Here is a 27,980-nt window from a genome sequence, read left to right as displayed (position 1 = left end):
GGGGGTGCTGAGGAGAACTGGGGGGCAATGAGGAGAACTGGGGGGCACTGGAAGAGGCTGGAGACTGAGGAGGATTGGTGGGCACTGAAGGGAGCTGGGGGCACTGAGGGGAACTGGTGGGTGGTGGAGAGAACTGAGGGTGCTGAGGGGAGCTGAGGAGAATTAGGGGGTGTTAGGAGGGCACTGAGAAGGACAAGGAGCTGAGGAGAGCTGGGGGGCATTGGGAGAGACTTGAGACTGAGGAGGACTAGGGGGGCACTGAGGGAAACTGGGGGTTGCTGGGGAAAACTGGGGAGCACTGATAGGGGTGAGGGGCTGAGAACTAGGGAGCAATGAGGAAAACTGAGGGGCACTGAGGGGGGCTGAGGGGAATTTGGGGCTGCTGGGGGGCACTGAGGAGAACCCGGGGCTGAGCAGAACTGGGGGGGCAATGAGGAGAACTGGGGGGCACTGATAGAGGCTGGAGGTGGAGGAGAATTGGGGGGCGCTGGGGAGAACTGGGGGGCACCGAGGGGGTGAGCGAAGGAGTGAGGGGCACCGGAGGGAACTGGGGGGCAGCGAGGGGGGCTGAGGAGAACTGCGAGGCTGTGGACTGAGGACTGGGGTGCAGTGGGAAGAACCGGGTGACTCTGATGGGGGCGAGAAGCTGAGGAGAGCCGGGGAGGAGGGGGCTCAGGGAACCGCACGGAACCGAACCGAGCCCCGCGGCCGCCCCGCTGGCCGCCCCCCGCCGTGGCGCCGCGCCGTGCAGGGGGCGGTCGGTCGGTCGGTCGGTCGGTCGGGGCAGGGCGGCCCGGTGCTGCCCGCCGCGGTCCCTGGGCGGGCGGAGGCGGAGGCGCGGGGGGCGGGCGGAGGCGCGGGGCGCCCATTTTGTCGGTGCGGCGGCGGAGAGACGCGGGACGCGGAGCATGGCTGTTGGTATAGGAAGTGTCTTTTTTTTTTTTTTTTTTTTTTTTTTTTTTCCTCCTTCTTTCCCTCCTCTTCCCCCCCTCCCCCCCTCGCCCCCCCCTTCTTCTCCTCCTCTCCTCCCGCATTCAAAAAATAATAACACCCCCCCCCCCCGGTGCGAGCTCCGGTAAACAGCGATTGTGGGTGGGGGGGGGCAGGGCGGTGCTGCGTTCCTCCTCGAGATCTGGATTATTATTTTTTTCCTCATTTTTTTTCCCCTTCCCCTTTAATTTGTTTTTTTTTTTTTTAATTTTAATTTTTTTTTAATTTTTTTTTTTCCCCCCCTTTTCCCCCCCCCCCCCCCCCCGTAACCGCGGATCTGCAGAACATGGCGGCCCCCCGTTCCTCCCCGCGCTTTAAAAATAAGCCGGGCTGCCATTTTTGTTTTCCTTTTGTCTGCGAATTTTAATAAAACCGTCTGAGAATGTGGGAGAGGCGGCGGAGGGGCACCGAGCGGGGCCGCCCCCCCATCCCCCCCTCTCCCTTCGGCCTTTTTGTCTGCGGAGGTTCCCCCCCTTCCCCCCCCCCCAGGCAGGAGCAACTTCACTCCGCGCCCAACTTCGCTGTTCTCTCGCGTTCTGCTTTCGTGTTTTTGCTTTTTTTTTTTTTTTTTCCCTCCCCCCCTTTCTATTTTTTTTTCCTTCTATTTTCTATCCCCCCCCACACTTCTTCTCTCACCCCCTCCCCGGGGGGGGGCACCCCTCTGCGTGTGCCCCCCCCATCCCTCCCAACCCAGGAGGAGGAGGAAGGAGGAGGAAGGGGGGGGGCAGCCAGGAAGATGCCCGCTTTGCTGGATTCTCTCTTTTTCTCCCTCCGGAGGGTCTGATGGAAAAGTTAATTGCAGCCGAACGGCCCCATCCGTGCGGCGGTGCTCGGCGAGGAGCGGCGGATGCGGCGTGGGGGCTCGGCTGCCTTTCTCTCGGTCGCTTCTCCCTCCGTCGCTTTTCTCTTCCATTCTTTTTTTTTTTTTTTTTCATTTTATTTCATACCCCCGCCTCCCCCCCCCCCCCCTCCGTCTGCTTTCTTTCCTTTTATTATTATGATTTTTTTCTTTTTTCTGGTTTTTTTTTTTTGGTTTTTTTTTTTTCGGGCCTTTCAATCTGCACGGTGGTGGTGCTGTGATGTGTGATGGGGGGCTGCTGTGCTTTATTTATTTATCCACCCCACCCCCCCACTCCCCTCCTTTTTCCCTTCATTCCATCCCCTCCCCGTTAACCGTATTTTTTTCGGTCTAACAGAGCCGGTTGGGGGGGGGATGTATCTTGCATCGCGCTTTAGCAGGAATGTGGAAGTCGCTGCTTTAGTGAGGGGACCCACATTTCCGACAGCGGCGGTGCCCAGGGAGCTCAGTGTCCTCCCGCACGCATCGGTTTGGCCGTGCCATAGCGTGGGGATGCTCACACCCCTATTTATACATCCATCATGCCCGGCTGCGCCGGCGGCGAGCTGCGGTTTGGCCCTGGATCCGTCCCTCGGCCCTTTTCCTCTCTTCCGCACCGTGGGATGCTGTGCGTGGGGATGGCGGGATGGGCAGCGCTCCCAGCCCGGAGCCTTTGGGGATGGAAATGGGATCGGAGAGGAGAGGGAAAAGTTTTGGGCCCCCTCCTGGCGTGCAGCCTGCGGGGCGGATGGACGGACGGACGGATGGATGGATGGGTGCAGGCCCTGCGGGCACCCCGGATCAGGGCGCCCGGGGATGAAAACACAGCTTTTCTTTTTGTCTGCTTTCAGGAAAAAGCCCTACGTTCCCACGGGTCGGGTCGTTGGGAGCCGCTCCGCTTTTGTTCCTCCGCGTGTTGTGTTTTTTGGGGTGTGTGAAGTTGTCCTCCTTGTCCCCCCGTAGAGAAACGCCCCGCGTGCGGCACCGGTTCCCAGCTAGATCTGGAGATGGACGCGGATAAGGGGAAGCAACGCCAGTACTCTCAGAGGTGGGCATGCCGGCGCTCTCGAGGGGAACGAACCGCGCTGAAGCTGGGAGCGTTGGGCAGCAGGGCCCCCGGGGGGCTGCCAGCCGGGTACCTGCCTGGGGGCGCGGGGAGGGATGCCGGACCCAGCCTGGGTTCGTTGGGGTCCCGCTCGCAGCATGAGCGCGATCCCCATCTCCTCTCCCAGGGCCGGCAGTCCGTGCGCTTCTCTGTGCGGAGCAATCCGTTCTCCCTCAGGAATCCCCTTCTCCCCCGGAGAGCGGCGGCTGGCCGTGCCTTGTGACAAGTGCATGCATGTGTGGGGTTGGGGCGGCGGGGTTGGGGTTGGGAACCGCTTGCTGCCTCCTTGCCTGGCCTTGGGGCAAAGCTCTGCTTCGCCGCCGCGCTGTCCCTGCTGTCACGGCGCCCAGCTCTGAGCGTCACTGCCGGCTCCGCTTTGCCGTGTGTGTGCCGGCTGGCAGTGTGGCATCGCGGGGTGCCGGGGGTTCGGTGCCCGCTGTCCCCAGTGCGATGTCACAGCCAGGCCTGCACTGTGCTGCTCGTCCCTCTGCCTGGCTGGGTGGGCGCTGCTGGTTCTAGCAGTGTGGCTTTGGTGTCTCTGCTGGCTTCCGTAGGGCACAGCTCTGCCCCTGCCTCCAGGGGCTGTGAGCTGGGTGTCCTGTCCTGCCTGCTCCCTGTTTCGGTCTCCAGGGTGGCTCCGAGGGAAGTGGGTTCCCTTCATTGCTCCTTCCACACCCGCTCTGCCCATCCTCTTTGCACCGCTTCCTTCTCCCCACTGCTTGCAGGGCAGCTGCAGAAGCCCCCCAGGCTGGGTTCCTCACCCTGGGCAGCAGTGCAGCCCTCGGGCCCCGCATTCCTCCGTTCGGGATTCCGCTCTCTCCTCGTGCAGTGTGGGCTCCTCGGGGATTTGGGGCCCTGCAGGCAGAATGTGGGGCTCTGACTCTGTTCCCAGTGCAGACCTATGGGGTGAGGGCACACACGGCTCCTCACACCCCTTGGGGCCCCGTCCCGCAGCCCCGGCCCTGCTGGGATGGGCTTTCTGCTCCAGCCGCTGTTGGCTTTCAGTTGATTTTGCTTGGGGAAGGAAATCTGAATGAGAAACGCCAGTCAGAGCCCTTCGGGGGGCGGAAACGTGGGGTTTAATTGGTTCCATCTTGGGTGAATTCTTCTGGCACACGATGCCTCCAAGCCGTTCCTCTGGAACGGGGATTTCTGAGCCTCCTGCCCCGGGTTTCACGTGTTGTTTCTGCTTCCCTGGCTTACGTTCCTTATGCTGTCTTCTGCCTTAGGGTAAATTCTTCCTGCTGAGGAAAAGCTGGGCCGGGGGCCGTGGGCGCAGGGCCCACGCGGGACGGTCCCTGGAGCTGGCAGCAGGACGGCGCGTTGCGGCACGGGGAGCCCGCCTGGGCACGGCATGGCAGCCCACGGGCACGTGGGTGGCTTTGATGCTGCTTCCAGCCCGGCAGCTCGGGGCTGGGGATTTTGCAGTCGGGCCTTTGGTTTCTCCTGAAAAGCTGCTCCTCCGGGCAGGGGCCGCTTGCACGCAGCCCGCAGAGATGTGCAATGGGTTCCGACCAGTGCTGGCTGCGTGCTGGGAAGGTGGGGATGGTGCAGCCCCTTCCCCTGGCAGGGCTGAGCTTATGGGGCGAGAAGGTTTTGTGCTTTTGAGGGAAAATGTGGCGGAGTACAGGCGGAGCTGGGCGGCATGAGAACGGGTGGAGTGCTGCAAATGGAACAGGACGAGGGGTGATGGGGGCACGGCTGTGCGGGTGCCACATCCCCAAGTCCCCTCCTGCTGGTCTGATGGCGCCCTGAGGGGACGGCCGGGGACACTGGGCTCTTTGCTTTTGCCTGCTGCAGTCTGAGGCTGTGTGGACTCGTGCTGCCCAGCACTGGGTGCTGCTACCCGGCTCGGCCCTGCGCTTGTTGCTCCGTGCCCAGCTTGCTCCTGATGGACGCTTGTCAGCCGGGGACCCTGCTTGGGGGAGCGAGGCTGTGCTGGTGGAGGGCGGGCTTCTCGCTTGGCCGCTGGCGCCCCGCAGTACCCAGGCATGACGCTCGGCTCACCCCCATCCCCTCCTTGCCGCCCCCTGCCCCATTTGCTGCCCTACCTGTGCCAGGCAGCCCTGTGGCCGCTCGCCGGCCCCGAGGGGCGAAGCGGCGCCGGTCCCCGGGAGCGAACCCTTCTCGTGGCGGTGCCGTGCCGTGTCCGTGAAAAGAATCTCTTGTTTCTTTTTATTTCAGCGAAGGCGAGACAGAGAGGGCTGCCAAAGTAGAGACGTTCCCTAGAGAACTGTAGCTTGACTTAGCGGCAGTTTGGTAGGAAGTTGGAAGGCTATAGTGAGCTGCGGGGCCTGGCGCTCGTACCCACCCGTGCCATCATCTACCTCCATCAATCTGGAGCCTCATCGACACGTCTCCCCAGGCAGCTGCGGCCATCTGGCTTCTGAGGCCAGCCTGTGAGTACCAAACACGGTGTGCACCATGTCTTGTCCGTGCCGGGCCACCGCCGGCCTTGCTGCAGCCGCCTGCGCACTCCTTCCCCTCCACGCGGCGCCGGGCCTTGCTCTGCCACGACGCCTCTCCCTTCCCTGTGCATCCGCTGCTTGCTCTGTCCACCTCCCTCTGCTTCCTTCCCTGCCTGGGAGCTCCGGTGCGCACTGATGGAGCCCTGCTGGGTGCCCACGACGCCTTCTTTGCCTCAGCAGCAGCTCCTCCGTCCCGCTGCCCGGCACACGGCGCCGTGCCCAGCAGAGCCGGGGGGAGACGTGCTGCAGCATTCCCCACCCTTCATCATTTCCATTTTAATGGATTTTTTTCTTTTTCTTTTTTTTTTTTGCCATGTGTCAGCTTCCATTTTTCATAGTTAGCTGAGAATCTAGAAAAAGGGAGTTTATGTATTTTTCCATCTGCTTTATATCCCCTCCGGCCCCCTCCCCCCGCCGTCCGAGCTCAGCCCTGGGAGGGGGGAGCAATCCCCCCTATGCTCCAGATGAGACACAGCACAATTTATGAAATTAAGCTGGGACAGGAACAGAGATTTTTTTGGCACCACCGCTGTTTCTTTTCCCTTTATTCTGGGCAGGTTTGCAGCGCTCCACATGCAGCGGTTGCAGCAGCTTTGCTGTTAAATAAGAACTGCTCAGGTGGGGCAGGAGTGGGAGGCTGCAGCAGGTCATGCTCCCCCCCTTCCATGGCAGCTGCAGGCTGTGCTGGGATCCTCCGTTTCTTCAAGCAAACGGGGCGGGCAGAGCTTTGCATGGTCTAGGATGGGGGGAACAGAGGGCACGGGGCACCTGCTGTGAGGGCAGAGCAGCGGCTCGCTGGGTTGGCTCCAAAAACCTTTTCTAATCATAGCTCTGGCTTCCTGTTTTCCTGCTCTGGCCAGGCAAGAATCGAAGGAGGGCTGCAGCTTCCCACGCTGCGGGGCAGCCGCTGGCTGAGCCGTGGTGGCAGGACTCAGGCTATGGTGGCGGGATTCAAGCCATAGTGCTAGGATTCAGGACATGGTGGTGGGGTTCAGGCTGTGATGGTGCAAGGATTTGGGCTGTGATGGTTGGGCTCAGGACCTGGCGGTGGGATTCGGGGCTGTGGCGGTAGGATTCAAGCTGTGGTGGTGGGATTCTGGCTGTGATGGTAGAGCTCAGGCCATAATGGTGGGATCCAGGCTGTGCTGGTGGAGCTTGGGCCACGGTGGTGGGATTTGAACTGTGATGGTGGGGTTTGTGCTGTGATGGTGGTAATATTCAGGCCATGATGGTAGGATTCAAGCCATGGTGGTGAGCTTCAGGCTGTGATGGTGGTGGGATTCAGGGCCATGTGGTGGGTTTGGGCATCTTGGCAGTGGCAGGAGAGCTCTGACCTGGGGATGTCAGAGTGCTGTGTTTGTCCCACACTGTGGTACAGGCGTTGTAAGCAGTGAGTTGTCACCTCTGACAGCGTTTGCTGGCACAGGCTGGTGCAGGGCAGGGTTCCCTGTGGCTCTGTGCACGGCTCTGCTTTCATGAGAGAGCTGACCCCAGCGAAAGGGACGCTCTGAAGTGACGCCTGGGGCAACTGCAATGCAGTCTGCCTTGCTCTGGGTGCCCCGAGCTGCCGGAGCCCAGTGCTGGCCGGGGCGGTCCTGCTTGAGGCTCTTAATCAGCAGCTCCCATCCTGCCCTCAGCTCCAGGTCCCTGGGCAGGGCTGCCACTCCCAGGACCTCAAGCTGCTCAGCGCCACCCGCTGCCACGTGGCTGCTGCCCTCCTGCTCCGCGGTCTCGTCCCCACGTGCCATGCGGCTCAGCAGGTCCCGCTCTGTGCCTCGCTGTCCCCGGCCTCCCTGCCCTCCTTTGCAGCAGTGTTCTGCAGGGAACCCGTGCTGATCTCATGCCTGGTTCTCCTGGTGCCGGCTGTGGTGGGGATGGGTCTGTGCCGTTCTGGTTTCTCCCTCCGTGGCCTGATTTCTGCTCCAAATGGAGGTCATCTCCCTGCAGCTCTGTCACCCGCAGAGCTGGGGAAGGTGCCGAGGAGCTCCTTCCTCCTTGCTCTGTGCACAGACACGGGGGTCCCGCCTGCTCCCAGCTCGTGGTGCAGCCAAAATAACGTGTGCAGTGTCTGATGGCTGAATCGGCATTGGGTGTCGGGTGGGGAGGAATCAGAAGTGCTCGTGCCTCAGCGTGCCCTGCCAGCTCTGGCTGTGATGTGAGCAGCAGCACTGCCTGCTGATGTCGGGCTGTTCCGCTGCCGTCATTTTCTCACCATCCCTGCTCAGATGTTTCCTATTAACTAAAGATGGATTTTGGAATTCATTTTTCCAAAGTATTTAGCGTCTCCATAAATCTCCCAGCCCCGCTGCAAGCAGGGCTCGTCCTGGAGCGAGCTGAGCCGCCTGTGGTTGCTGCAGGTGCCCTTACTGGGGCTCCTTGGGGTCCTTGCGTCGCTGCTGTGCTTGCGCCGTGCTCCGTGTCCTCCTGCAGCCTTCCCCGAGGTGCTGGGGAGCAGCAGTGATACCTGCAGGTGTGAGGGCCGGGGGAACCCGTTGGGAGCCCTGGCCAGGTGCTGTGGTTTCAGCAGCAGTTCTTTCTGTGTGGATATGAGCTGCCCAAAGGGCCGGCTGCCCCGCTGTGCTCTCCTCCTCTGTGCTCCGTCTTCTGGAAGGGTTTTCCAGGAAGCATCTCCTGGTGGTTGCTGCGTTGCTGTCGGTGTGGCTCTTCCCTGTGGTGGGCCCTGGGGGCTCCTTCCCATGGGGAGCACTGTTACAAAGCCCTGTGGGGAGGCCAGAGGGAGCTGCCGGGCTGCTGCCCCCCGTAACCCCCATCTCTCCCTGCAGGATGGCGGAGCCTCGCTTCAACAACCCCTACTTCTGGCCGCCTCCCCCAACCATGCCCAGCCAGGTGAGACGGGTGTTTGGGGAGGAGGGAGAACCAATGGAACAGGGCACCTCTGACCTCTCTGCCTCCACCCCTGCCAGCTGGACAACCTCGTCCTGATCAACAAAATCAAAGAGCAGCTGATGGCAGAGAAGATCCGGCCCCCACACTTGCCCCCCACCTCCGTTGCCTCCCAGCAGCCCCCTCCTGGTGCCCCCCTCTCCTGCTGAAAGCAGCCAGTCCATCATGTCCCTCCCCAAGCTGCAGCAGGTGCCAGGCCTCCACCCGCAGGCAGTCCCCGCAGCCCGATGTGGCCCTGCACGCTCGGCCGGCCACCAGCACCGTCACAGGTACCAGCGCTGCCTGGGGGGGACCCAGAGGGGTCTGCTTTGGCTCCTGCTGCCTGAGGGCCACTCGAGTGTGGGGGGAGGGCGCGGGGTGGGCAGCGTGTGCCCCGCTGACACCCGCCTGTCTCTGCTGCCAGGGTTGGGGCTGGCGTCCCGCGCGCCCCCAGTCAGCACCTCCGAGTCCAGCACGGGCACCACCACCCCTTCCACACCCACCTCCACCAGCCAGAGCCGCCTCATCGCTTCCTCGCCCACCCTTATCTCAGGAATCACCAGCCCGCCCCTCCTCGACTCCATAAAGACAATCCAGGGCCACAGCTTGCTGGGGGCACCCAAGACGGAGCGGGGCCGCAAGAAGATCAAGGCGGAAAACCCTTCGGGGCCGCCCGTCCTCGTGGTTCCCTACCCCATCCTGGCCTCGGGGGAGACGGCCAAAGAGGGCAAGACGTACAGGTAGGTGGGCGCCTGGCGTTGGAGCCGGGCTGCGGCGGTGCTGTGGGGACGGGGGTGGAGATGAGGGGTGCAGTGAGGCGTCCTGCCCAGCCCGGCCCCCGTGGCTCTCCTGCAGGTGTAAGGTCTGCCCTTTGACGTTCTTCACCAAGTCGGAGATGCAGATCCACTCCAAGTCGCACACAGAGGCCAAACCCCACAAGTGCCCCCACTGCTCCAAATCCTTTGCCAACGCCTCCTACCTGGCCCAGCACTTGCGCATCCACCTGGGCGTGAAGCCCTACCACTGCTCCTACTGCGAGAAGTCCTTCCGCCAGCTGTCCCACCTCCAGCAGCACACCAGGTGCCAGGAGGGGCTGCGTGGGGTTGGGAGTCTCCAGTGGAGTGGGGTGGGATGGGATGGGATGGGATGGGATGGGATGGGGTGGGGTGGGGTGGGGTGGGGTGGGGTGTTCACTCAGCACCACCTTCTTATCCTTCGCCATCTCCAGCTGTGCTCTCCAACCCACGCAGCTCTTCTGGGTCTCAACCCAGGGTCTCCTTCCCCTTGTGCCCCATCACTGGGTCCCTTCTGCGCACATGGCTGTCACTGCTGAGCTCAGTGGCCACGTGGGTGCTGGGAGCTTTGCAGGGTTTGGGACTGTGTGGGTTCCCAGCCTTGCTGGGGCCATTGGCTGACACGTTCCCCTCCCACCATACCCACATCCTGTGCAGAATCCACACCGGTGACAGACCCTACAAGTGCCCACACCCCGGCTGCGAGAAGGCATTCACACAACTCTCCAACCTCCAGGTCAGCAGCTCCTGGGTGATGGCGGGGAGGGGGGCACGGAGTGCTGAACCCCACAGGGGGCGAAGCAGGGGGGGCTCCGGGCTCTCCCAGCCCCGCACCCCCCCTAACAACCCACCATGTGCCGCTCTCTGGCAGTCTCACCAGCGACAGCACAACAAGGACAAGCCCTACAAGTGCCCGAATTGCTACCGGGCCTACACGGACTCGGCCTCGCTGCAGATCCACCTCTCAGCGCACGCCATCAAGCACGCCAAGGCTTACTGCTGCAGCATGTGCGGCCGTGCTTATACCTCGGTGAGGGGCTTTGGGGGCACGGCGTGGCACGGCCCCTCCAGCACCCCAACCCCCTGCTCACCATCTGTCCTTCTGCCCCGCAGGAGACGTACCTGATGAAGCACATGTCCAAACACACCGTGGTGGAGCACCTCGTCAGCCAGCACTCTCCTCAAAGGACCGAATCCCCTGGCATCCCCGTGCGGATCTCGCTCATCTAAGTGGGCTCTGTCCCACCCCGCTGCTGTCGGGGGGGTGGCACCCCGTTGGCCCCCCCGACCCGGCCCCCCTGCTCCCCCCGGGGGGCTGCAGGTTTGGTGACATCCAAAGACGGTTTCAGAGCACTTTGAATCTCTGCAGTTTTCTTGGGGGGGGCGAAGCGTGTTGGGGGGGGGTAAAGGAGGGGGTTCTCCTTCGTCAGCCCCCCCCCCCCGCCCTCCACCTCCTCTCATTTTGGATACAAATATATATATATATATTTATTGGCCAAGAAGTTGGTGCTGCTAACACAGAAACAAAATCAGACGTGGAACGGAGCACGCCAGAAACCCTCCTCCCCCCCAGGACTGTGCCGGAGCAGAGCAGGGCTCAGAGGGGGCTTTGTTTTAAGGGGGGGGGGGGAGCTGCTCCGCGTGGGTTGCGTTTGATTTTTAAAGACGTTTTCCCCTCTGGTTTCGCTCCCCCCCCACGCCGGACTCCGGGAGCAGCGGGGGGTGCGCGTGCCTCTGTGTGTACATAGCCCCGTGTACAGAGCTGGGGGCCCCGCGCCCCGGAGAGACTCGACAGAAACTCATCTATATTATGTACTCTTTGGTTCCGTTTTGGATATTAACTGTGTTATTTTTTTATACACTTTTTAAGCCTTAACTCATTGTTTTGCCAGGGTGTTTATTACCTTCTGTTTATTAATTTGACTTCCCACAGCCTTTCCCCCCCCCACCCTCACCTTTTACCCCCCCTCCCCCCCGTCCATCCACCCTTTGGCTCCTCGTTTCCCCTCGGTGTTGTACGATACTCAATATTGTAACCTTTTTGTCAGCATGTTAATACCGTGTAAATACGCCTCTTATACACACTGTTAACGCCCTCCCTCCCCTTCCCCCCCCCCCCCCAGCCCCGTTTGGGGCCCTTTTTTTTATTTTCCTCGATGGAAATCCAGGCCACGTGTCCCTAGAGCTAGCAATTACCTTATTAAAAAAGGAGAAAAAGAAAAAAAAAACAACACCACCCCTCCCCCACTTCTTTCCCTATTCCCTCCCCCCCCCCCTTCCCCCCCGGTCTTGCATTGTGGCTCATGGAGAAGCCGGGGGGGGGCCGTGGCCACACGGAGCATTTTTTGCGGGCAGTTGGAAAACAGTGGGGACCCCCCCCGGCCCTCCGCAAAGCAGCGCCCGTTTTGGAGCAGAAAAAAGAAAGAATAAAAGGAAAGGAAACAAACGATGGGCTGTGTGTGGTGTCACTGCTGCGGGGATGGGGGCACGGGGCAGCGCGGTGACAAAGGAGGAACCTGGGGGGGGGGGGGGTCCACAAAAACCCCCTCGATGTGGAGATGGTGGATGATGAAGTGGTGGGGAAGGCAGCTGCTCTGCTGTGCTGGGAGCTGCTCTGCTCTCTGGGAGAGCTGGCACTGCTGGGGCAACGTGGATGTGAGCAGCAGGGCACAGAGCCACCACCTCCAGGGACGCATCACTGCCACGGCCACCAGCTCCAGGGCCTCCTCCCCATTGCAGCCACAGGCTCTAGGGATACCATCCCTGACCTCCCCCCCCAAAGCCTTTGGGCCCCCGCAGCCAGACAGCCACTGGGCACGGGGACCTCACTGCTCCTCAGCCTCACCTCTGGATGCCTATTGGGTTAGGGGTGCCAGCAGGGATGTGGGGCAAGGGGGGGGCACAAAGGGAACCAAAGGTCCCAGTGGTAGCAGTGCCCCCACAGGGCGGCCACCAGCAGCCCAAGTGTGTGATAGGGCTGTCCCACTGTGGGGGGGGGGGGGGGAAGGTGACACAAAGCCAGGACCCCTCAGTTTACCCCAAGGGGATGGGGGGTGCGTGTGAGGAGGAGGCAAAGTACGGGGGGGGGTCAGTTTTTTTTTTTTTCAGTGTTTATTAGAAACAAAAACGGGGAAAAAAAAGGGTTGTGGTTTCTGTGTTTTTTTCTTTTTTTTTTTTTTTTTTTTTTTCCTTTTTTCCTCCTTTTCTTAGAAAGACCGTGGCGGCTGACGGCAGCGGTGTGGGCTGAGGGGGGGGGGTCCTTACCTGCTGGGGGTATCAAGCCCCCACCACCTCCATCCTTTACTGAGGTGCCCCTGGAGCAGCCCTGCTGGGGGCAGTGCCATCTCTGTAGGCACCCCCACACCCTCCCCCCCACCCCAGGGCGGGCAGCCGGGCCCCGGCGGGGCCACGCATTAAGGCAACCATCCTGCTGTGCCCCGCCGTGCCGGGGGGGCTCCCTGCCACAGTGGGGCCACTATCGCTACGGGTTATATGTACACACCCTGCAGCCGAGGGGGGGGCTGCCCCGGGGCTGTTTGTGCTCAGTGATAGGTTCCCCCCCCCCCCCCAACCAGGACAGGCAGGGTTGAGGGGGGGGCTTGGGTCTGTCCCCCCCCTCCCCACCCGGTGGGAGCGTCCATGTGAGCCGACGGTGCGGCTCTAGGAGTCCTTGAGCATGCTGATACGGGCGTAGATCTTGAGGGCTGGCCCCAGTTTGATGTTCATGGTGCTCATCAGGTGATCCTCCTTCAGCAGCAGCAGCGCCTGCCCGTCGATCTCCTGGGCACGGAACTCCTCTGCGATCTCCTGGCAGCCTACAGGGTGGGGGGGGAGGAACACAGCACAGTCACTCAGCACAGCCCCAAAGCCAACAGGGCCCTCGTCCCTCGACGCCCCTCACCCGGCAGCGAGCGGATGAACTCGTAGACATCCTCCACGTTCCACTTGCTGGGCTCGCTGGGCAGGAAGCGGTGCCCAATGCCCGCCAGCTCCCGCACGTGCATATCGGGCAGCTCCATGTCACGCAGCTCCATGTCGTGCAGCTCCAGGTCACGCTCAGCCTGGCGCCGGCGGGAGGTGGACGAGCTGGCCGAGATGGGCGACAGCGGCTCCTCGTAGCTCGAGTTGTCCGAGCAGCGGCTCGAGTCCTCCTGGCTGTGGTTGAGCTGCAGCGACGCCGTCACCGAGAGCGGCCCCGAGCCCGGCGGGAGGGACACCGGCGTCTGCGGGACGGAGCCACCGGGCAGCACCGGCCCCCGCGGCTCACTGCACCCCTGGGGTCGGACCCATACCCCCCCCCTCACCTGCTTCTTGGTGTCCTTGCTGAGCGTGGGCACTTTGCAGGTGCGGCGGCGGCTGTGGGGGGGCCCTCCTGGCTTCTGCAGCTTGTTGCGGTCGGGGTGGAACAGCCCCACGCGCTTCGTGCAACCCACGTTGTACCTGCAGGCAGCGGTGAAGGGGTGGGTGGGGGGGGGTGAGAGTGGGGCCGGGGAGGGGCGCGGGGGGCCAGAGCCCGGTACCTCTTGGCACACGCCATGGAGCAGAAACGCTTGGAGCGCTTGAACTTGTAGGCGAAGTCGACGCGGCCGCACAGCTCACACTTCAGCTTCGGGGGAGCCCCCTCCTCTTTGGACACTGCCGAGAGAGCAGTGGGTGGCTGAGCCGAGGCGGGACAGAGTCCTCGCGGGGCTCCCACCTCGGGGTGCCCCCTCACCTTGCAGGTAGGGCTCCTCCATCTCAGAGTCGGTGGTTGTGGTGTTGTCGTGCTGCGGGGCGCGCTCTGCCAGCAGCTCCTGTGCATACTGCGGCTTCAGGCCCCCCACCAGCAGCGAGGAGCGGCCCACCTGCGTGCCGTGGTGGCGTCAGCGGGGCCGGGAACGGCCGGGAAGGGCAGGGGGGAGGGGGGGAGCGCGTTGCGTTAGGGATGGAAGGGGCGAGGGAGGGGGGACGGACGTACCGGGAAGGGCTCGGCGCCCTCCTGGATGACGAAGCCCTCGATCACGTGCGTGAGGATCTGCGGCTTCACCACGGCCTGCGGCGGTTTGTTCTCACCATTGTGCGGGGCGGCGCCGGCGACGGTGGAGGCAGCGCTGCCGCTGCCCGAGGTCATGCCGGGGGCGGGGGCGGCGGGCGGCGCATCCACGCGCTCCGCGCCCGGCTCTGCGAAGGAGGGAGAGGGGAAACGGGAGGGGGGGAGGGGGGGAAACCGTCAGCTTCCACGCGGCCGCCGCCCGCCCCCGCCCCGCTAGGCCGCCCCAGGCCCGCTAGGCCGCGCCGCTCTGTCCTAGGCCGCGCCGGGCCCCGCCGCCAAGCCCGGGCCTCACCTGACCGGGCCGCGGCGGCTCCGGGCCGGGGGCGGATGCGGAAGTGAGGTCAGCGCCCACCGGGCCGGGCCGGAGCGGGGCGGCTCGCACTCACCGGCGGCGCTCAGCGGCGCGGCAGCCCCATGGCGGGGACAAAGGCAGCGGCGGCGGCGGCGGAGCGGGGACAAAGGCGGAGCGGGGCCGGGCCGGGCCGGGGCGGCGGCGGCGGCTGCGCGGGGCGGGGCGGGGCCGGGCGGTGACCACGCCCATCGCCCTCATTGGCCGCCGCCGCGCGCGCGCGCTCCGCTCGGCGGGCGGGGCCTCGGGGAAAGGCGCGGGCGGGGCGGCGGGGAAAAGGGGGCGTGGCCTCGGGGGGCGTGGCCGTGCGGCGCCGCTCCCCGCGTGCCTCAGTTTCCCGCGCTTACCGTGCGCGGCGGCGCTCTCCCCCTGCGGCGCTTCGGGGCCGGGGGGCGGCGGGGGGGCGGCGGCGGCGGCGGGAGGCGCGGTGGCGGGGGGGCTTCTGGCGGCGGGCGGCGCGTCTCGGCGGGCGGCCTCTGCGGCACCCAGCGGCGGCTGCGGCGGGGACAGCGTCAGCGGCGCGGGATCGCACCCCGCACGTGGGCGGCGGGGTGTGAGGGACGGGGCGTCTGTGTGCGGGCGGCGCACGCGGATGCGCGGCTCTGGGTGACGCTGCTACACGCGGCCGTGGGCCAGACACACGCGTGCAAGGGCCGGCAATGCGCTCACGCGCCCGTGGGCCAGGCAGAACTGTGCACATGGAGGCAGCCTGCAACCACTTGCACGCGCGTACTTGTGCGTGAGCCATGGACACGCGTGCAAATGTGGCCCAGGGCACAGGCCCTGTGCACAGCTGTGCGCGGGCCATTGCGCACACATGCATGTGGCACAGTTGGACACGGAGCAGGCAGCGGTGCACGGGTCATGCACACAAGCAACGCGCGCGTAGCTCAGGAGCACACCAGCCGTGCATGCACACACACGTGATGTGGCACAAGGGTTGCACACGTGCACAGAGCTGACATGCACACAGCACGTAGCGCACCCACCCGAGTGCACACCGGTGCCCCCCATGCACCCCGACCCCCAGCACCCCTGCTCTCTGGGGCCGGGGGGGCCCTCACCGTGCTGCTGGCGGGCTGCAGCTGCAGGATGACGGCGGAGGCGTGCTGGAACTTGCGGGGTGCCCCATAGCAGCCGGGGTGCCCGTTGGGGGCTGTGCCTTCCGCCCCCGTCCCGTGGGGGGCTCCCGTTTTGGGTGGGGGGGCTGGGCTGGGGCTGGCAGGGGGCAGTGACTGGAGCTGGGGGGCAGCTGGACCCGGGGGGGGCTGCCCGCGGGGTGCCAGCTGTTGCTGCTGCTGCTGCTGCTGGATGACAAACTGCTGCTGCATCGGCTTCGGTGGTTGCTGCAGGAACTGGGGCTGCTGCAGCGGGGCGTAGGCTGTGGGGGGGAGCGCGGGGATAAGGCCCAGAGGCTTTGTCAGCAGTGCCATCCCTGAGCCCCCTCCCTCCAAGGTTGCTCCTGACCCGGCAGCATTCACTCTTGGCTGGGGTGAGGCTGTCCTGGGGGGGTAGCAGCAGCACCCTGAGGTTGGGTAACCCCAGGGGACTGGTGGGTGCTGGGGAGGGGAACAGCCTTCACCCCCAGAGCTGAGCCATGAGGAGGAACCTCCTCCCCCTCTGATCCACCGGCACTGTACACTATACAGGTCCCTGATACAGATGGGGTGCCCGGGAAACAGCAGGGAGGGCCATCATTAGGTTTCAGAGTGAACGCCTGCTGCCCTTTGCAGCACCCAACGGTCCAAGCCCCCCCCCAGCACTGTGCCTTACCTGGGGTGACGAGCGGGTGGGCGGCAGCAGGGGCAGTGGCAGTGCGGGCCATGGGGTGGGTGCGGGCATCGGGGCCCTCAGCCTTTTTGAGGTGGTCAGCAGGGTTCTCGGGTGGGGGGACCCGGGGGGGTCCGGCCCGTGGAGCGCTGCCAGGGGGTTTCATGGCGAGGGCGGGAAGGTGGGGGCCGGCGGGGCGCAGCGCCAGGCTGTGCACCTACAATGGCAGCATGTCAGTGGGGTGGGGGGAATGGAGGATGTGGAGTGCAGGGGGGGCTCACCTGGGGGGTGGCGGGCGGTGGGGCGGGTGGTGGGGCTGGCGGTGGGACAGGTGCAGGGCTCTCGGGCCGGACGGCGCTGACGGGGCCCGTGGGCGTGAAGATGAGCTGGGGGGAGAGAAGGGTGAGTGTCTGTATATGAGGGTTGTGGGGAGCACCCCGAGCGTCCCCCCATGTCCTCGTGTGATGGCAGAAGTGCGGGGCACATGGGACACTTGCCCATGTCCCTGCTCAGTGTTGCCGTTCCCCATGTCCCTTGGGTGACCCTGTGGGGTCTGGGCACTCCATATCAGAGTAGTGGCCCTCCGTGGGGTCTGGACAAACACTCCGTAGGATGTAGGTGTCCCATGGGATCCAGATGCCCCCCTACCCTTGCAGAGGGTACCATCCTGAGGTGGGCCTCCAGCAGTGAGGGTGAGGAGACACTCTATAGGTCTGGGCATCTCTTGGGGTCTGGGTACCACCCGCTGGGTGGGGACACCCCATGAAGCCCACACAGCCCATAGGATGAACAGCCCATGTAGTCTGGGCACTCCCAGGGGACAGTGGGCTCTCAATGGAGTCCGAGGAGATCTCAGAGCAGTGTGTAGTCACCCTGGGGGGTCTGGGCACCCCACAGTAAGGTGAAACATGCCCTGTGGGTTTGGGCATCCCATAAGGCCAGGGCACCTCAAAGCAGGGCAATATTCACCCTATGGAGTCAGGTGCCCACTCAGGGGCCTGGCACCTCACAGCCAGGTGATGCTTTGGGTCTGGTCACCCCAAGGTGGAGCAGTGGGCAACCTGGGAGATCCAGGCACCCCCCAGCAGCACAAAGGGCCCCCTGTGAGCTCAGGGTCACCCTACAGGGCCTGGCTACCCCACAGCCAGGTGACAGGAAGCCTATGAGTTCTGTAGGCTCTGGTTACCGTACGGTGGAGTGATGGACTCTGCATGCATCCAGCCCACCCTGCAGCACAGCGATGGGCGCCCTATGAGCCGTGGGGCAAAGGGGACCCTATAGCATCTGCTTCCTGTGGGTCTGGGCCAACTTGCTGCAGGGTGATGGCCAGCCAGCAGCTCCAGCTGCCCCATAGCACCGCGGGGACAGGCACCTCTTACCATCTGTGCCCGCAGGTACATCTGTGCCTGGCTGGCTGTGAGGGCAGGTGAGGCGGCGTTGCCCAGCAGGACAGCTTGCTGCGCGATGCCTGACGCTCCGGGGTTGACACTCTGTGCCCGGTTCAGGAGCTGGGCTGCTGCTGGCGAGGTGGCCAGGTTGATCTGCAATGGGACAGTGGGTTTTGGGGCTGGGGTGGGGGCTGCGGGGTGCTCCCGGCGAGCCGGGGACTCACCGTGGGCTGCTGCACAGGCGCCTGCTGCGTGCCGTTGCTGCCAGAGGAGCCGCTCTGCCTGTTGGCTGCCAGGCTGGCCTGGGGATGGGAGCAAAGCGTTGCATGTGCATTGCACTGCGGCACCTAGGGGTGACCCCCGGGGGGCGGTGTACCTGCTGCACGGCCGCCAGGCTCTGGAGCTGGGCGCTGGTGAGGTGCTGCTGCTGCAGCGCGGCCGTCTGCAGCATCAGGTGCTGCTGCTGCGCAGCATACATCTGCTGCAGGTACTGCGCTGCCGTGTTGGGCTGCCGGTGCAGGGCCTGCTGGATCACCTGTGGGGCAGCAGTGAGACCGTGGGACGCAACATCCCAAAGCCAACCCGGCCACAGGACCCTGAACGCCGCTCTGCCTCACCCTGTATCCCGAGCCTCCCAGTGCATGCAGCGTTCCTGCTCTAAACCCAAGGGGAGACCCAAGCACCCCAACCCCAGCCCCATTTGTAGGGTGAGGGTAGGGTTAGGGTGCGCAGCACAGCCCTACCTGGACAGTCTGGCGGTCAGGAATGCCACTGTAGACGGAGATCTGCGGTGCGGCTGGGCGCGTGGTGCCGGTGCTGCTGGGCGTCGTGCCGGTGCCGCCGGCGCTGCTGGAGGGCGGAGGTGCCGGGAGCTGCTCGTTCTCCATGGTGGTGGCAGGGCCACGCGGGGCGGCTGGGGTGGCCTAGAGCTGGGGGAGAGCGTGGGGGTGGGCGTGGGGTTCCCATGGGTTGGGGGGAATGAGGGTGGCAGATGGAAGCAGCCCTGTGTGCTCCTGGCCCACCCCTACCCACAGCGACACTTCAAGACCTCAGGGAAAGGAAGGAAGGAAGGATGGACAGACAGAGGGATACGGGAGAGGGATGAGGGGAGGAAGTGAAGGACGGAAGGAAGCGGGATGGACAGAATGATGAATGGGAAGTGCAGCCAGGAAGGGCGGAAGGAGGAGAAGAGTGAAGGGAGGGACGGAAGGAAAGAAGGAAATGGGAAAGGACAAAGCGCAGGAGGGAAGGATGGACAGACAGACGAGGACACAAGTATGAATGGGATGGATAGAGGGATGGGTGGAAGAAAGGACGGATGGATGGAGGTAGAGAAGGGATGGAGGAATGAAAGAGGATGGAAAGAGAGGAAGGAAGGGAAGGCAGAACAGATGGAAGAAATGAGGGGACAGACAGTAAGGACAAAGGGACAGAGGACAGAGACAGGAGCAAGGATGGAAGGAAGCAAAGAGGTAGGAGTGAAAGATATAGGGATAGGATGAGCAGAAGGACAAACAGATGGAATTAGGGAAAGGGTGAAGGACAACAGGGGAGAGAATGACAGAGAGCAAAGGAAGAAAGAGAAGGATGGACAGAAGGATGGGAGGAAGGACAAAGGGAGGGAAGGAGGACAGACGGAAAGGTGAATGCAAACGTTGAGAGGGACAAGAGAGAGAAGGGAAGGATGAACAGAATGGAACAGGAAAGCAAAGGAGTGAGGGAAGGATGGACAGACATGAAAAAGTAGACAAAGGAATGAAGGGAAGTAGAGGGATGAAGGGAGGGAAGGGTGGACAGAAAGATGAGAGAAGGATGGAAAGAAGTAGGAAAGGTGTGAAAGGATGGATGGACAGACAAAAATACAAAAGGAGGGAGAGAAGGATGGACAGAAAAAAGTAGGAAATGAATAAGGGGGAAGGAAAGATGGACAGAAGGGAGGACGGAAGAAGGAAAGGAGTGCAGGGATGGAAGGACGGCCAACAGGATGGGATGGGAAGAGGAAAGGGACTAAGGGAAGGGTAGGAGGAAAGGGCTGAAAGGTGTGAAGGAAGGACAGAGGGATGGAGGAACAGAAGGAGAAGGACAGGAATGGAGGGAGAAGTGCTGCGTGCTGAGTGCCACTGGGGATGGTGGCGAGCAGCAGGAGCACCGCCACCACCGCCACCACCGCTCCCAGCAAAGGCCGTGCCCACACTGCCAGGCCACGGCCCCAGCACCCCATGGCTCTGTGGGCACCCAGGCTTTGCTGCAACCACGTGGGCCCACAGACCTCCCATAACCAGCAAGAAACCCAAGGCCCCGTGCCACCAGGGCGGGTGCCACCAGGGCGGGTGCCACGGCCAGCACCAGGGACAGCAGCGCCGGGCGCTTCACCATGGACAGCAGCCGCGGTGCCCACAGCAGGTGGCCGCGGTGGCCGCGCCAGGTGACCCCGGGGGCCACGCCACAGCCTGGCAGGGACGAACACAGCGCGAGGCGGCGGCAGCGGGACAGCAGGACGTGGCAGCGCGACGTCCCCGCGCTCAGCGGCGTGAGGCCACGGGGCCACGTCCCCGGAGGGCGCTGCTGCGCCGGTGCGGAGCGGGGACGCGCACAGGTGGGACGCAGAAGCACGCTGGAGGTGGCTGCCGAAATGCCCGCCGGTGGCCGCGTGCCCGCGGCGTGGCCGTGACATCCGCCGCGCTCCGCTCTCAGCGCCGCAGGGTTTGGACGCGTGGGCCGTGGCTTTATCCGTCAGCTGTGCCGTGACATCCCGGCGGCATCGGGGCGTCCTCACGCGTGGGGTCGCGACGGAGCCGTGAGCGCAGCGAGGAGCGTCCCCGCCGGTCCGCATTCGACCCCGTGTGAGGGACAGGGAGGCGGCGGGGCGGTGACACGCACGGCGGGGCTCCGCGGCCTCGAACCCCACGCGGGGCGGAGCGGCGCGCGGTGCCCCCGCAGCCACGGGCGGCTCTCGGTTCTCCCACCGTCGCACGTGGAGCGGCCGCGCGGGTCCGGCCGAGCCCCCGCCCGGGGCGGTGGGAGCCTGGGGAGGGAGCCGGGCGCACGGCGGACATCGGTGCGTCCGCCTCCCCCCCCGCCCCCCGCGGCGACGGGGAAACTGAGGCACGGCGGCCGGGACGCGCGGACACCCGACAGCCGGACGCGTGCGCGGCCCGCCCCCCCCCCGCCCCCCGGCGTCCCAGACAAAGCGGCGGGGCCCGGCGCTCGGTACCTGCGGCCCCGCGGCCCGGCTCCCGCCGGCCATGACGGAGGCGCCTCCCGGGGTTGCGGCCGCGCGGGCCGGCGGGGCGGGGCGGGGCGGGGCGGGGCTACCGGGGAGGGGCGTGGTCAGCGCGGAGGGGCGTGGCCTGCTTCTCTCCCGCCGGGGCGGTGCAGCGCTCCCTCGGGCGGCGGCGCGGCCATCGCTCATTTGCATTCCGCCGCTCGTCACGTGCGCCGCGTGGCCAATCGGAAAGCGGGCCGGCCCGCCGGCCACGCCCCCCGCGCCAGCGGCTCGCGCTCGCTATGGCAACGGGGAGGAGGGGGGGGGGGGAGGGCCGAGCGCCATGGCAACGGGGGGCGGGGCTGCCCGCGCGCTGCCCCGCGACGGGGCGGGGCCGGAAACGGGAACGGCGACCCCATAGGGAGTGGGGGGCGGGGGGAGGGGGGGTGCAGCCTGCTGCAAAGCGGGTTGCGAGTAGGGCGTGTGCAGGGGGTGAGGTGCGAGTGGCTGACCTGCGAAGGGCGAGGTGCCCGAGGTAAGCCTGCAAAGTGCAAAAAGCAGGCGTGCAAAGTGCAAAAAGCAGGCGTGCAAAGTGTGAGCATGAGAGAGCAAGAAATGGGGTGCAGGCTGCAAATGTGGAAAGGAGCGGAGATGGTAGTCTCGCAGGGAGCAGGGTGCAAGAAGCTAGCAGAAAAAGAAATGGGTGCAAATAGCAACCCTGCAAAAAAGCGGGGTGCCAAGGGGAAGAGTGGAAAAGATGGGGTGGATGGGGTTCAAAGTGCAAACCCACAAAGGGCAGGGGGAGCACGGCCAGATTGTGGAAAATGAGGCACATACAGCAAATCTGCAAAAATTTAGGTAGCCCTGGAAGCACGGAGTCTCAAAAGCCATGAGCAGTGCATGCAACCACAGTGCTCCTAAAGTGCTCCTGGATGTGCAGTGGGACCCCGGGATTTGCAGGTGGGTTTGTAAAGGGGGTGCACGTGGGGCCTGGGTCTGCTGTGGGATGCATGGATTTGCAGGAAGGGCCTGGGAGTTTGCAGGTGGGCACGAGGGGCTCACAGGATCGGCTGTGACCGCAGTGTGCCCTTGGTGCTCGGGCACAACAGTGCTGCTCACACCTGGGGACACTGCCAACCCTCAGGGCTTGGGGACGGAGCTGCCCGGGGTTTGGGGAACGTTGGGGCTGCGCGGCTGGAGCCACCAGAGGGCAACGGCTGCCCTTCAGTGAAGCCTGCAGAATGAGGATGGGGCTGAGCGTTATCCCTTCTCTTTTTTTTGGCTCCTTTTGCTATGCAGGGAGCCAACAACTATCTCTGGGCAGCGAGGAGCAGTGGGGGTGCAGCCCCCAAGGGACATGCTGGGGGTGCTGCACCCTGCCACAGTCTCATAGCAGCATGTGTCCCAAACCGCACGCTTTTCAGCCCAAAAAGGAGACGACTCGCGAGGCCACCACCAGTGCGGACGCTGGGAGCCAAATGGCCACGCTGTGCCAGGCACGTGGCAGCACAGGGTCGGTGTCCCTCCGGTACCAATCACGTTGTGCTTGGAGGGACTCAGCCTGGGCGTAGCAGCAGGCCTCAGTCTTGTCTTGGCTGCTGTCCCCACCTCTGTGCTGTGCGGCGCCATTGCTGTGAGGAGCGCCCCGGGTGCAGGGTGGTGTGGAGACACGGCTCAAAGTACAGCACGGCCTGGCACCAAGGGCAGCATGAGGCCTGGCACTGGGCCTAGCACAGGACCAAGCACCGGGCCCAGCACCAGGCTGACGTCGGGCCCAGCACTGAGCCCAGCACCGGGCCAGGACTTGCGCCTGATGCCATCTCCCTTCTCGCACCGGGGAGCCGGGCGGGAACAGCTTGAAAGCCCGACTGCTCATTGTCTGCACCCAGCGGGGCGGCCATTCAGGCTGGGCCACGCTGAGGGCTGGGTTTCCACTTGGAAATTTCCCTCCGGACGCGATTGGGGGCCGCTCGTCCCTCCCGCCGCCCCGCGCGTGGGCTCGGAGGGCGCAAATATTTGTGTGGACACAAAGGCGCGCGGGTGCCGGGGGGAACAAAGCACGGACGCGGCGCATCCCCGCGAACAATGGGGCCGGATATTTGGCGATGTGAGCGGGGCGCTGCCGGAGCTGCCTCACATCCGCCTACCTGCAGCCCCTGGGTGGGCCCACGGCATCCTGCGGCCCGGCAGCCTCACGGGCTGCGTGTTGGCACCGAGGGGGGGACGAAGAGCCCTTCTGGGCGGTCCCGTCTCCCTGTGAGCATCCTGCCCCGATGTGGGGTGCTGCAGCGGTGGAAAGAGGCGCCGCCACGACCCGACTGCGCTGAGCGCCGTTGGTCCTCCTTTAAGAGGGCTGTCACCCTGCTGTCTGACTCCCAAAGCCCTCCCCTCCCCTTTGAGCCCTGGGGGACATCCTCCCATGGGGATCACTGTGCTCCTCCTAGGGTTTGTGTTTCCCCTGACCTCTTTTCTGGAGCAAATCACTTCCAAATTCTTCCCCTTTGAGCTTCTTCCCCCTTGAGCGCTGCAGTAGCTGCTAGTGGCATCCCAAAGCGCTGTCAGCCCCCACGTTCCCAAAGCATCACCCTCTGGGAAGGCTGTTGGAAGGGGTCCAGAGACAGCAGAGCCTTGGCGAGAAGGCAAGAGAAGGGGACAAATGGGTTATGCAAGCGTGCCTTGTCACATTTTGGGTTTTGTTGTATTTCTGCACCTTGGATGCAGGTATTTTTCCAAAGGAAATCGCCCGGTGACGCAGCTCCTCCTGCGCCGACGTCTCCGTCCCCAGCTTTGCTGGGTCCCGGCAGGGGGCTGGAAGGAGCGGATATCCCGCTGGGGTTTGGAGTTTCTGGGGGGGGGGTTGGCAAATGCTGGCTCTGAAAGGGCTCTGTGGGGCTGGGCGCTGAGAAAAGCCCCCCCTGGGAGTTCCTCTGGGGGTGCTCCAACTCAATGCTTGGTTGGAATGTCTGAAGGATGGGCTGTGGGAGAGGAAAGCTCGCCCTCAGGGCTCTGCATGGCCAAAACTTGGGGTTTTTTTCTTTTTATTTTTATTCTTTATTATTTTTTTTGCACGACTTCAGTGGGCTGTGAGATCTGCTGACAGCTGGGGAGTTTTCTAGCAGTCCCCCAGCTTTTAACTCAAACCTTCTGTCTGCTGTCACTGAGCAGAACTTTCAGCTTCCATCCACTTGGTGTCAGCTCCAGCCTCTGCTCCAGCCCCACTCGCCGTCCCAAATCACTCCAGGCTTACCCATGTTGACCTTGCTTGGAGTGATGATTTAATCTCACTGCAATTAAAGCCTTCTTTTACCCGTATAAATCACTGCCCCATCTTCTCCTCGCCGTGAACATTCACAAGCCCACACTGGAGCAAGCGGTTCTCATTTGCTCGCAGTCGAGCCGATGCACATCCCAACCCCGCATGCTGTCGGGTTATGCAGCGAGGTGGTGGGAATTGCATCGTGTCAGACGAAGCCTGGCTGATGCAATGTGAATTTTCTCCAGCACGTGGAAGCAGGATGAGCCGTGAGCTCCTGGGGGTGTTCCTGCACCTGTGTGCATGGCGGGGCACTCGGCGTTGGTGCATGTGAACACCCTGAGGTTGCAGTGCTGGATAATGGGCACCAGTGCTGGGCAGAGGCTTGCAAGGAACCGGGAGAGGGTCACAGTGCTGTGGGATCGTGGCTGCCTGCTGCCCATGATCCCCATCCTTGCCACTCCTCTGCCAGCTGGCAGCAAGCTTTAGGTGTGCTGAAAGCAGAGATGTGGGTTTTGCCGATGATTCCGGGTTGAACTGGAAACCAAAATTGCAATGTTTTTGCCTCGTGGTGCAGCTGGGAAGGGAGAGGGCAGCAGAGGGGCTGAGATAAAGATTTACGGGCAGAGTCAGCGCTGGTAAGAGCAAAGAAAAAAAAATATACTGTAAAAAACCTGGATAAGCCTCTCTATTAAATTATTCTGCCCCACTGGAGCCGGACACTCACCGCCTTTGATCCTCCCAGCCCCGTCCCGTTCCCAGCCCATAGCACCCAACTCCTAATGGGCGCTGACAGCTCAGGCCAGCAGCCCTCGCAACCGTGGCGAGACTGACGCTTCGTTAATGAGCCCTAACGAGGCCTGGCGGGGCTGTCGGTGGGCTCTGCTGACCCGGCCGGGTTGGTTGGAGTTCTGCAAGTGGTGGGGGGCAGAAAGAACAGCTTTTATTTTCTCTTTCTCCTTCGTTCCTCCAACATCTGGCAGCAGGAGCACAGCAGCACTGCAGGAAGGATTCATCCTTTCTCTCCCCCCCCCCCCCCCCCTTTTTTTTTTTCTTTCTAAATTACTTTGGATTTAACAAACTCCTGGCCGGGTCATAGGCTGTTCCATGCTGTTTGTGCGGCCTGAATCCCATTGGGCAAGGCTCACATGGAGAAAGGGCAGATTTGGTGCCCTGGGGGATGTTTTCAGTGGGCAGAGCCTGCTGGCGGCTGTGCCAAGGCTCTGCCTCCCTGGTAGTATTGGTCTTATATGAAGGTGGAGATTGGTGGGCTGGGGTCTTGGGTGTCTTCTGCAATAGGTGGGATACAGGGAACTGGCAACACACCCTTGCACTGGGTTTGCAATGGATTTGCAGTGGTCTTGCATTGGTTTGCAATGGGTTTGCAATGGGTTTACAATGGGTCTGCAATGGGTTTGCATTGTGTTTGCAATGGGTCTGCAATGGGTTTGCATTGTGTTTGCAATGGGTTTGCAATGGGTTTGCATTGTGTTTGCAATGGGCCTTCAGTGAGCTTGCAGAGGCCTCTCTCAGTCCTTGTCCTTGTTTTGACTGAAGGCAAAGCAAAGTCTCAGGAAGCCTGATCCCAGCCCCTGGTTTTGGTGCAATGCCCTGAAGAGCAGCCTGGGCACAGTGGGCACCAAGGCTGCTCTGGCACTGCAAGACCCTCAAATAGGCTGAATCCTGACCATCTCTGTGATGATCTCAGCTCCCTGCGCTGGGACAACAGCGCTGTTTTGCACTGGAGCTGGGAAGGTTTGCCTGCACAGTCAGTCAGGAGCACCCAGCCTGACTGCAGATCGATCTAAATTGCATCTCTGCAAGTATCTGTGGCTGTGTGCAAGCTTGGCTATTAATGAAGCTCTTCCCAAGAGCAATGAGGTTTTCCTATCCAGTGCAGCAGATTCCTGGAGGCTCCAGAAATTTATTTTCCTGTTCCCTCCAGCCTGTGGCATTTCCCAGGGACGGATGCCTCCTCTTTCAGGACATCCAGGGGGAAGTTTTACTTCATGTCACCCTGGGAAGAGCTCTGCGTCGGCTCCCTGTGCTTTGCTTTCAGTGATTTAAGTCAAACCAGCTGCAGGAGGGGCAGACGAAAGAGCTGCCAGGGAGCGGGGGGTGGGAGGCGCGATGCCGTGTGGGGCTGCGCGGGGAGGCAGGACGGCCACCATCCTTCCCCAGATGAATGAAATCCTGCAGCTTCCCAGTAACTTGAACCAGCAGGGAGGGGGAATTGGGCCCAGGAAGGTGGTGTCTTTGCTCCAGGCTCCATGTGTCCTTTCCCAGCCTGAGTGGTGGGAAAGCGATGGACTTGCGGTGGACCAGAAGGGGCTCACAGGGGGCTGGCAGGGGGTTTGTAGCAGGTTTGGGCGCAGGGTCTGCTTGGGATGGAGCTATCTTCCTGTGTGAGGACGCACAGAGCTGTTGGTTGTTGGTTTTCTTCTGCTTAGGAACTGCATGGGCATTGGTCTGTCCACGGGAGGTGGTGGGATCTTGCCTTTGCATCCCTCCTTTCGTTTTGCTTTGCTTTCTTTCTCTCTCCTTCCCCTTCTCCTTCACTTACCCAACATTTGCCTCGAGCCCCAAGATGTTCTGCTGTTGCTGTTGCCCTTTCTTTCCTCTCTCCAACCCACTGGGATCCAGGGGAAAGCAGCAAGTGGCTGGGCACTGTTGGCTCCCCCAGGGCTGGCCCACAGGAGCCACTGGTGCCCAGTGAGGGGCTCTGGGACAATGACAGTGCTGGATCCAACTGCTGGCTGCTGCGCTCAGCCGGGGAAGTCGTTGGATTGGCCTCGTGATGCTGGCGTCTATTTACTTTGGGTGCTGACGTGTCTGCTTCCTCGCATGTTCTGCTACTTGATCCCTTTCTTGCCATACAAGGGCAAGGAGGACTCGGTTTTAGGGCCAGTTCTCTTTAATGTATTTATAAATGATCCGGTTGCAGCCATTGAATGTGTGCTAAGCACGCTCATGGGCAACGCAGAGTCAGGAGGAGCTGCACACTCCCTTGAGGACAGAGGGAAGCAGGGGCAGGCTGTGGCCCAGAGGGCAGCGGCACGGCACAGCCCCACGCTGGGACCATGGGGTTTGGGACTGGGCAGCGCTGTGTGCAGCCGGGGGTTGGGCTCAGGGTCCCTTCCAGCTCGGGGTGTTCTGTGATTCTAGGCACCAAACTCCAAGAGCTGTTGCTGCTGATCTTTGCTGCGTCGCTTATCACGCTGCTTTGCTTTGGGGGAGTTCTGGTGGGAGCGCTGCCCTGGGCGCCATGCGGCATTTGGGTCCTCGGCTGCTGCCGTCCCTCTCCTCTGAGAACCATCTCGTGGACAAAACCAGCAATTGCACCTTTCCTCTTCTCTCCTCAGGTCTCTGTGGAGAGGAGTCCCACAGAACTGTGGAGCTCCCTCTGGTCCCATGCAGCCCCAGCAGAACCCGGCTGTAAAGGCAACCCATGCCACCACCTGAAACACCATCCTGAGCTTTGAAAAGCAAGTCTTGAGACCCTGTGACACCCCAGAAAGAATAGGGTCAGTCAATGGGACTCATTTCCAAACCGATCTCATGCATACCTGGGCTGAGGAGCTGGGGTGTACTGCGCTCCACATCAGACAGCTGCCTGCAGAAGGACCGATTGATCCCGTGGGCTGTTAGCTGGATGAGGTGGAGGTGCTGGGCGATAGAAGCAGTGAGATGCAAATCGAGGATCAGATAACCAGCCCAACCCTGCCCTAACAAAACCCCCGTGCATCGTTGGAGATAAGACACCAGCCGTTCCTCCATGGGAAGAGGGAAGCCTGCTTGTGGGATTGCTTTTCTCAAAGTACTGCTGGAAGATGGGGAATCCAACGTGTACTTAAAGCACACATTTCTGTGCATTGCAGCTGGAGGAAGCCAGTCCTGATCACAAA

General features: G+C 62.8%; 2 protein-coding genes across 3 annotated transcripts; one reads left to right on the top strand and one right to left on the bottom strand.

Annotated features, from left to right (window-relative positions):
• The first annotated feature begins 788 nt into the window (after window positions 1-788).
• On the top strand, window positions 789-10,969 carry ZNF362 (zinc finger protein 362). Its single transcript, XM_048967660.1, is given in 11 exon segments — window positions 789-918; window positions 2,792-2,876; window positions 8,185-8,248; window positions 8,326-8,424; window positions 8,426-8,521; window positions 8,523-8,574; window positions 8,709-9,024; window positions 9,140-9,364; window positions 9,736-9,814; window positions 9,950-10,108; window positions 10,192-10,969. Coding segments are annotated over 11 exon segments (1,302 nt in total). The 5' UTR covers window positions 789-908; the 3' UTR covers window positions 10,309-10,969.
• Window positions 10,970-12,228: 1,259 nt separating this feature from the next.
• PHC2 (polyhomeotic homolog 2) lies at window positions 12,229-20,916 on the bottom strand. Of its 2 annotated transcripts, XM_048967662.1 has the most exons (15): window positions 20,832-20,916; window positions 18,361-18,546; window positions 17,994-18,152; window positions 17,842-17,919; window positions 17,609-17,770; window positions 16,511-16,615; window positions 16,233-16,446; window positions 15,524-15,840; window positions 14,807-14,954; window positions 14,036-14,238; window positions 13,793-13,922; window positions 13,599-13,713; window positions 13,383-13,518; window positions 12,980-13,301; window positions 12,229-12,893 (listed from the first exon to the last, which is right to left on the bottom strand). In XM_048967662.1, exons 2-15 carry the CDS (start codon window positions 18,502-18,504, stop codon window positions 12,739-12,741), a joined length of 2,388 nt encoding a protein of 795 aa, XP_048823619.1. In that variant the 5' UTR covers window positions 18,505-18,546; window positions 20,832-20,916; the 3' UTR covers window positions 12,229-12,738. The 2 variants fall into 2 exon arrangements, with proteins under 2 accessions (XP_048823619.1, XP_048823618.1); XM_048967661.1 differs by lacking the exons at window positions 14,807-14,954; window positions 15,524-15,840; window positions 16,233-16,446; ... (4 more) ...; window positions 18,361-18,546; window positions 20,832-20,916 and adding an exon at window positions 14,403-14,424 and having other exon boundaries at window positions 12,248-12,893.
• Window positions 20,917-27,980: the final 7,064 nt, after the last annotated feature.

The sequence above is a fragment of the Lagopus muta genome, chromosome 21, assembly GCF_023343835.1.
Source record: "Lagopus muta isolate bLagMut1 chromosome 21, bLagMut1 primary, whole genome shotgun sequence".
NCBI classification, from domain to species: Eukaryota; Metazoa; Chordata; class Aves; order Galliformes; family Phasianidae; genus Lagopus; species Lagopus muta.
Note: the sequence above shows the minus strand (reverse complement) of the source record. Positions and strands in the feature narration are given on the sequence as shown.

Bases quoted from the DNA above. Each gene is read 5' to 3' on its own strand.
- PHC2 (XM_048967662.1), bottom strand. From the start codon at position 18,504: ATGGAGAACGAGCAGCTCCCGGCACCTCCGCCCTCCAGCAGCGCCGGC. The intron at 18,153-18,360 runs GTAGGGCTGTGC...GCTGCCCCACAG, and splicing joins CTGACCGCCAGACTGTCCAG to GTGATCCAGCAGGCCCTGCA. The intron at 14,955-15,523 runs GTGAGGGCCCCC...TCCCCGCCGCAG, and splicing joins TGCAGCCCGCCAGCAGCACG to CCGCCGCTGGGTGCCGCAGA.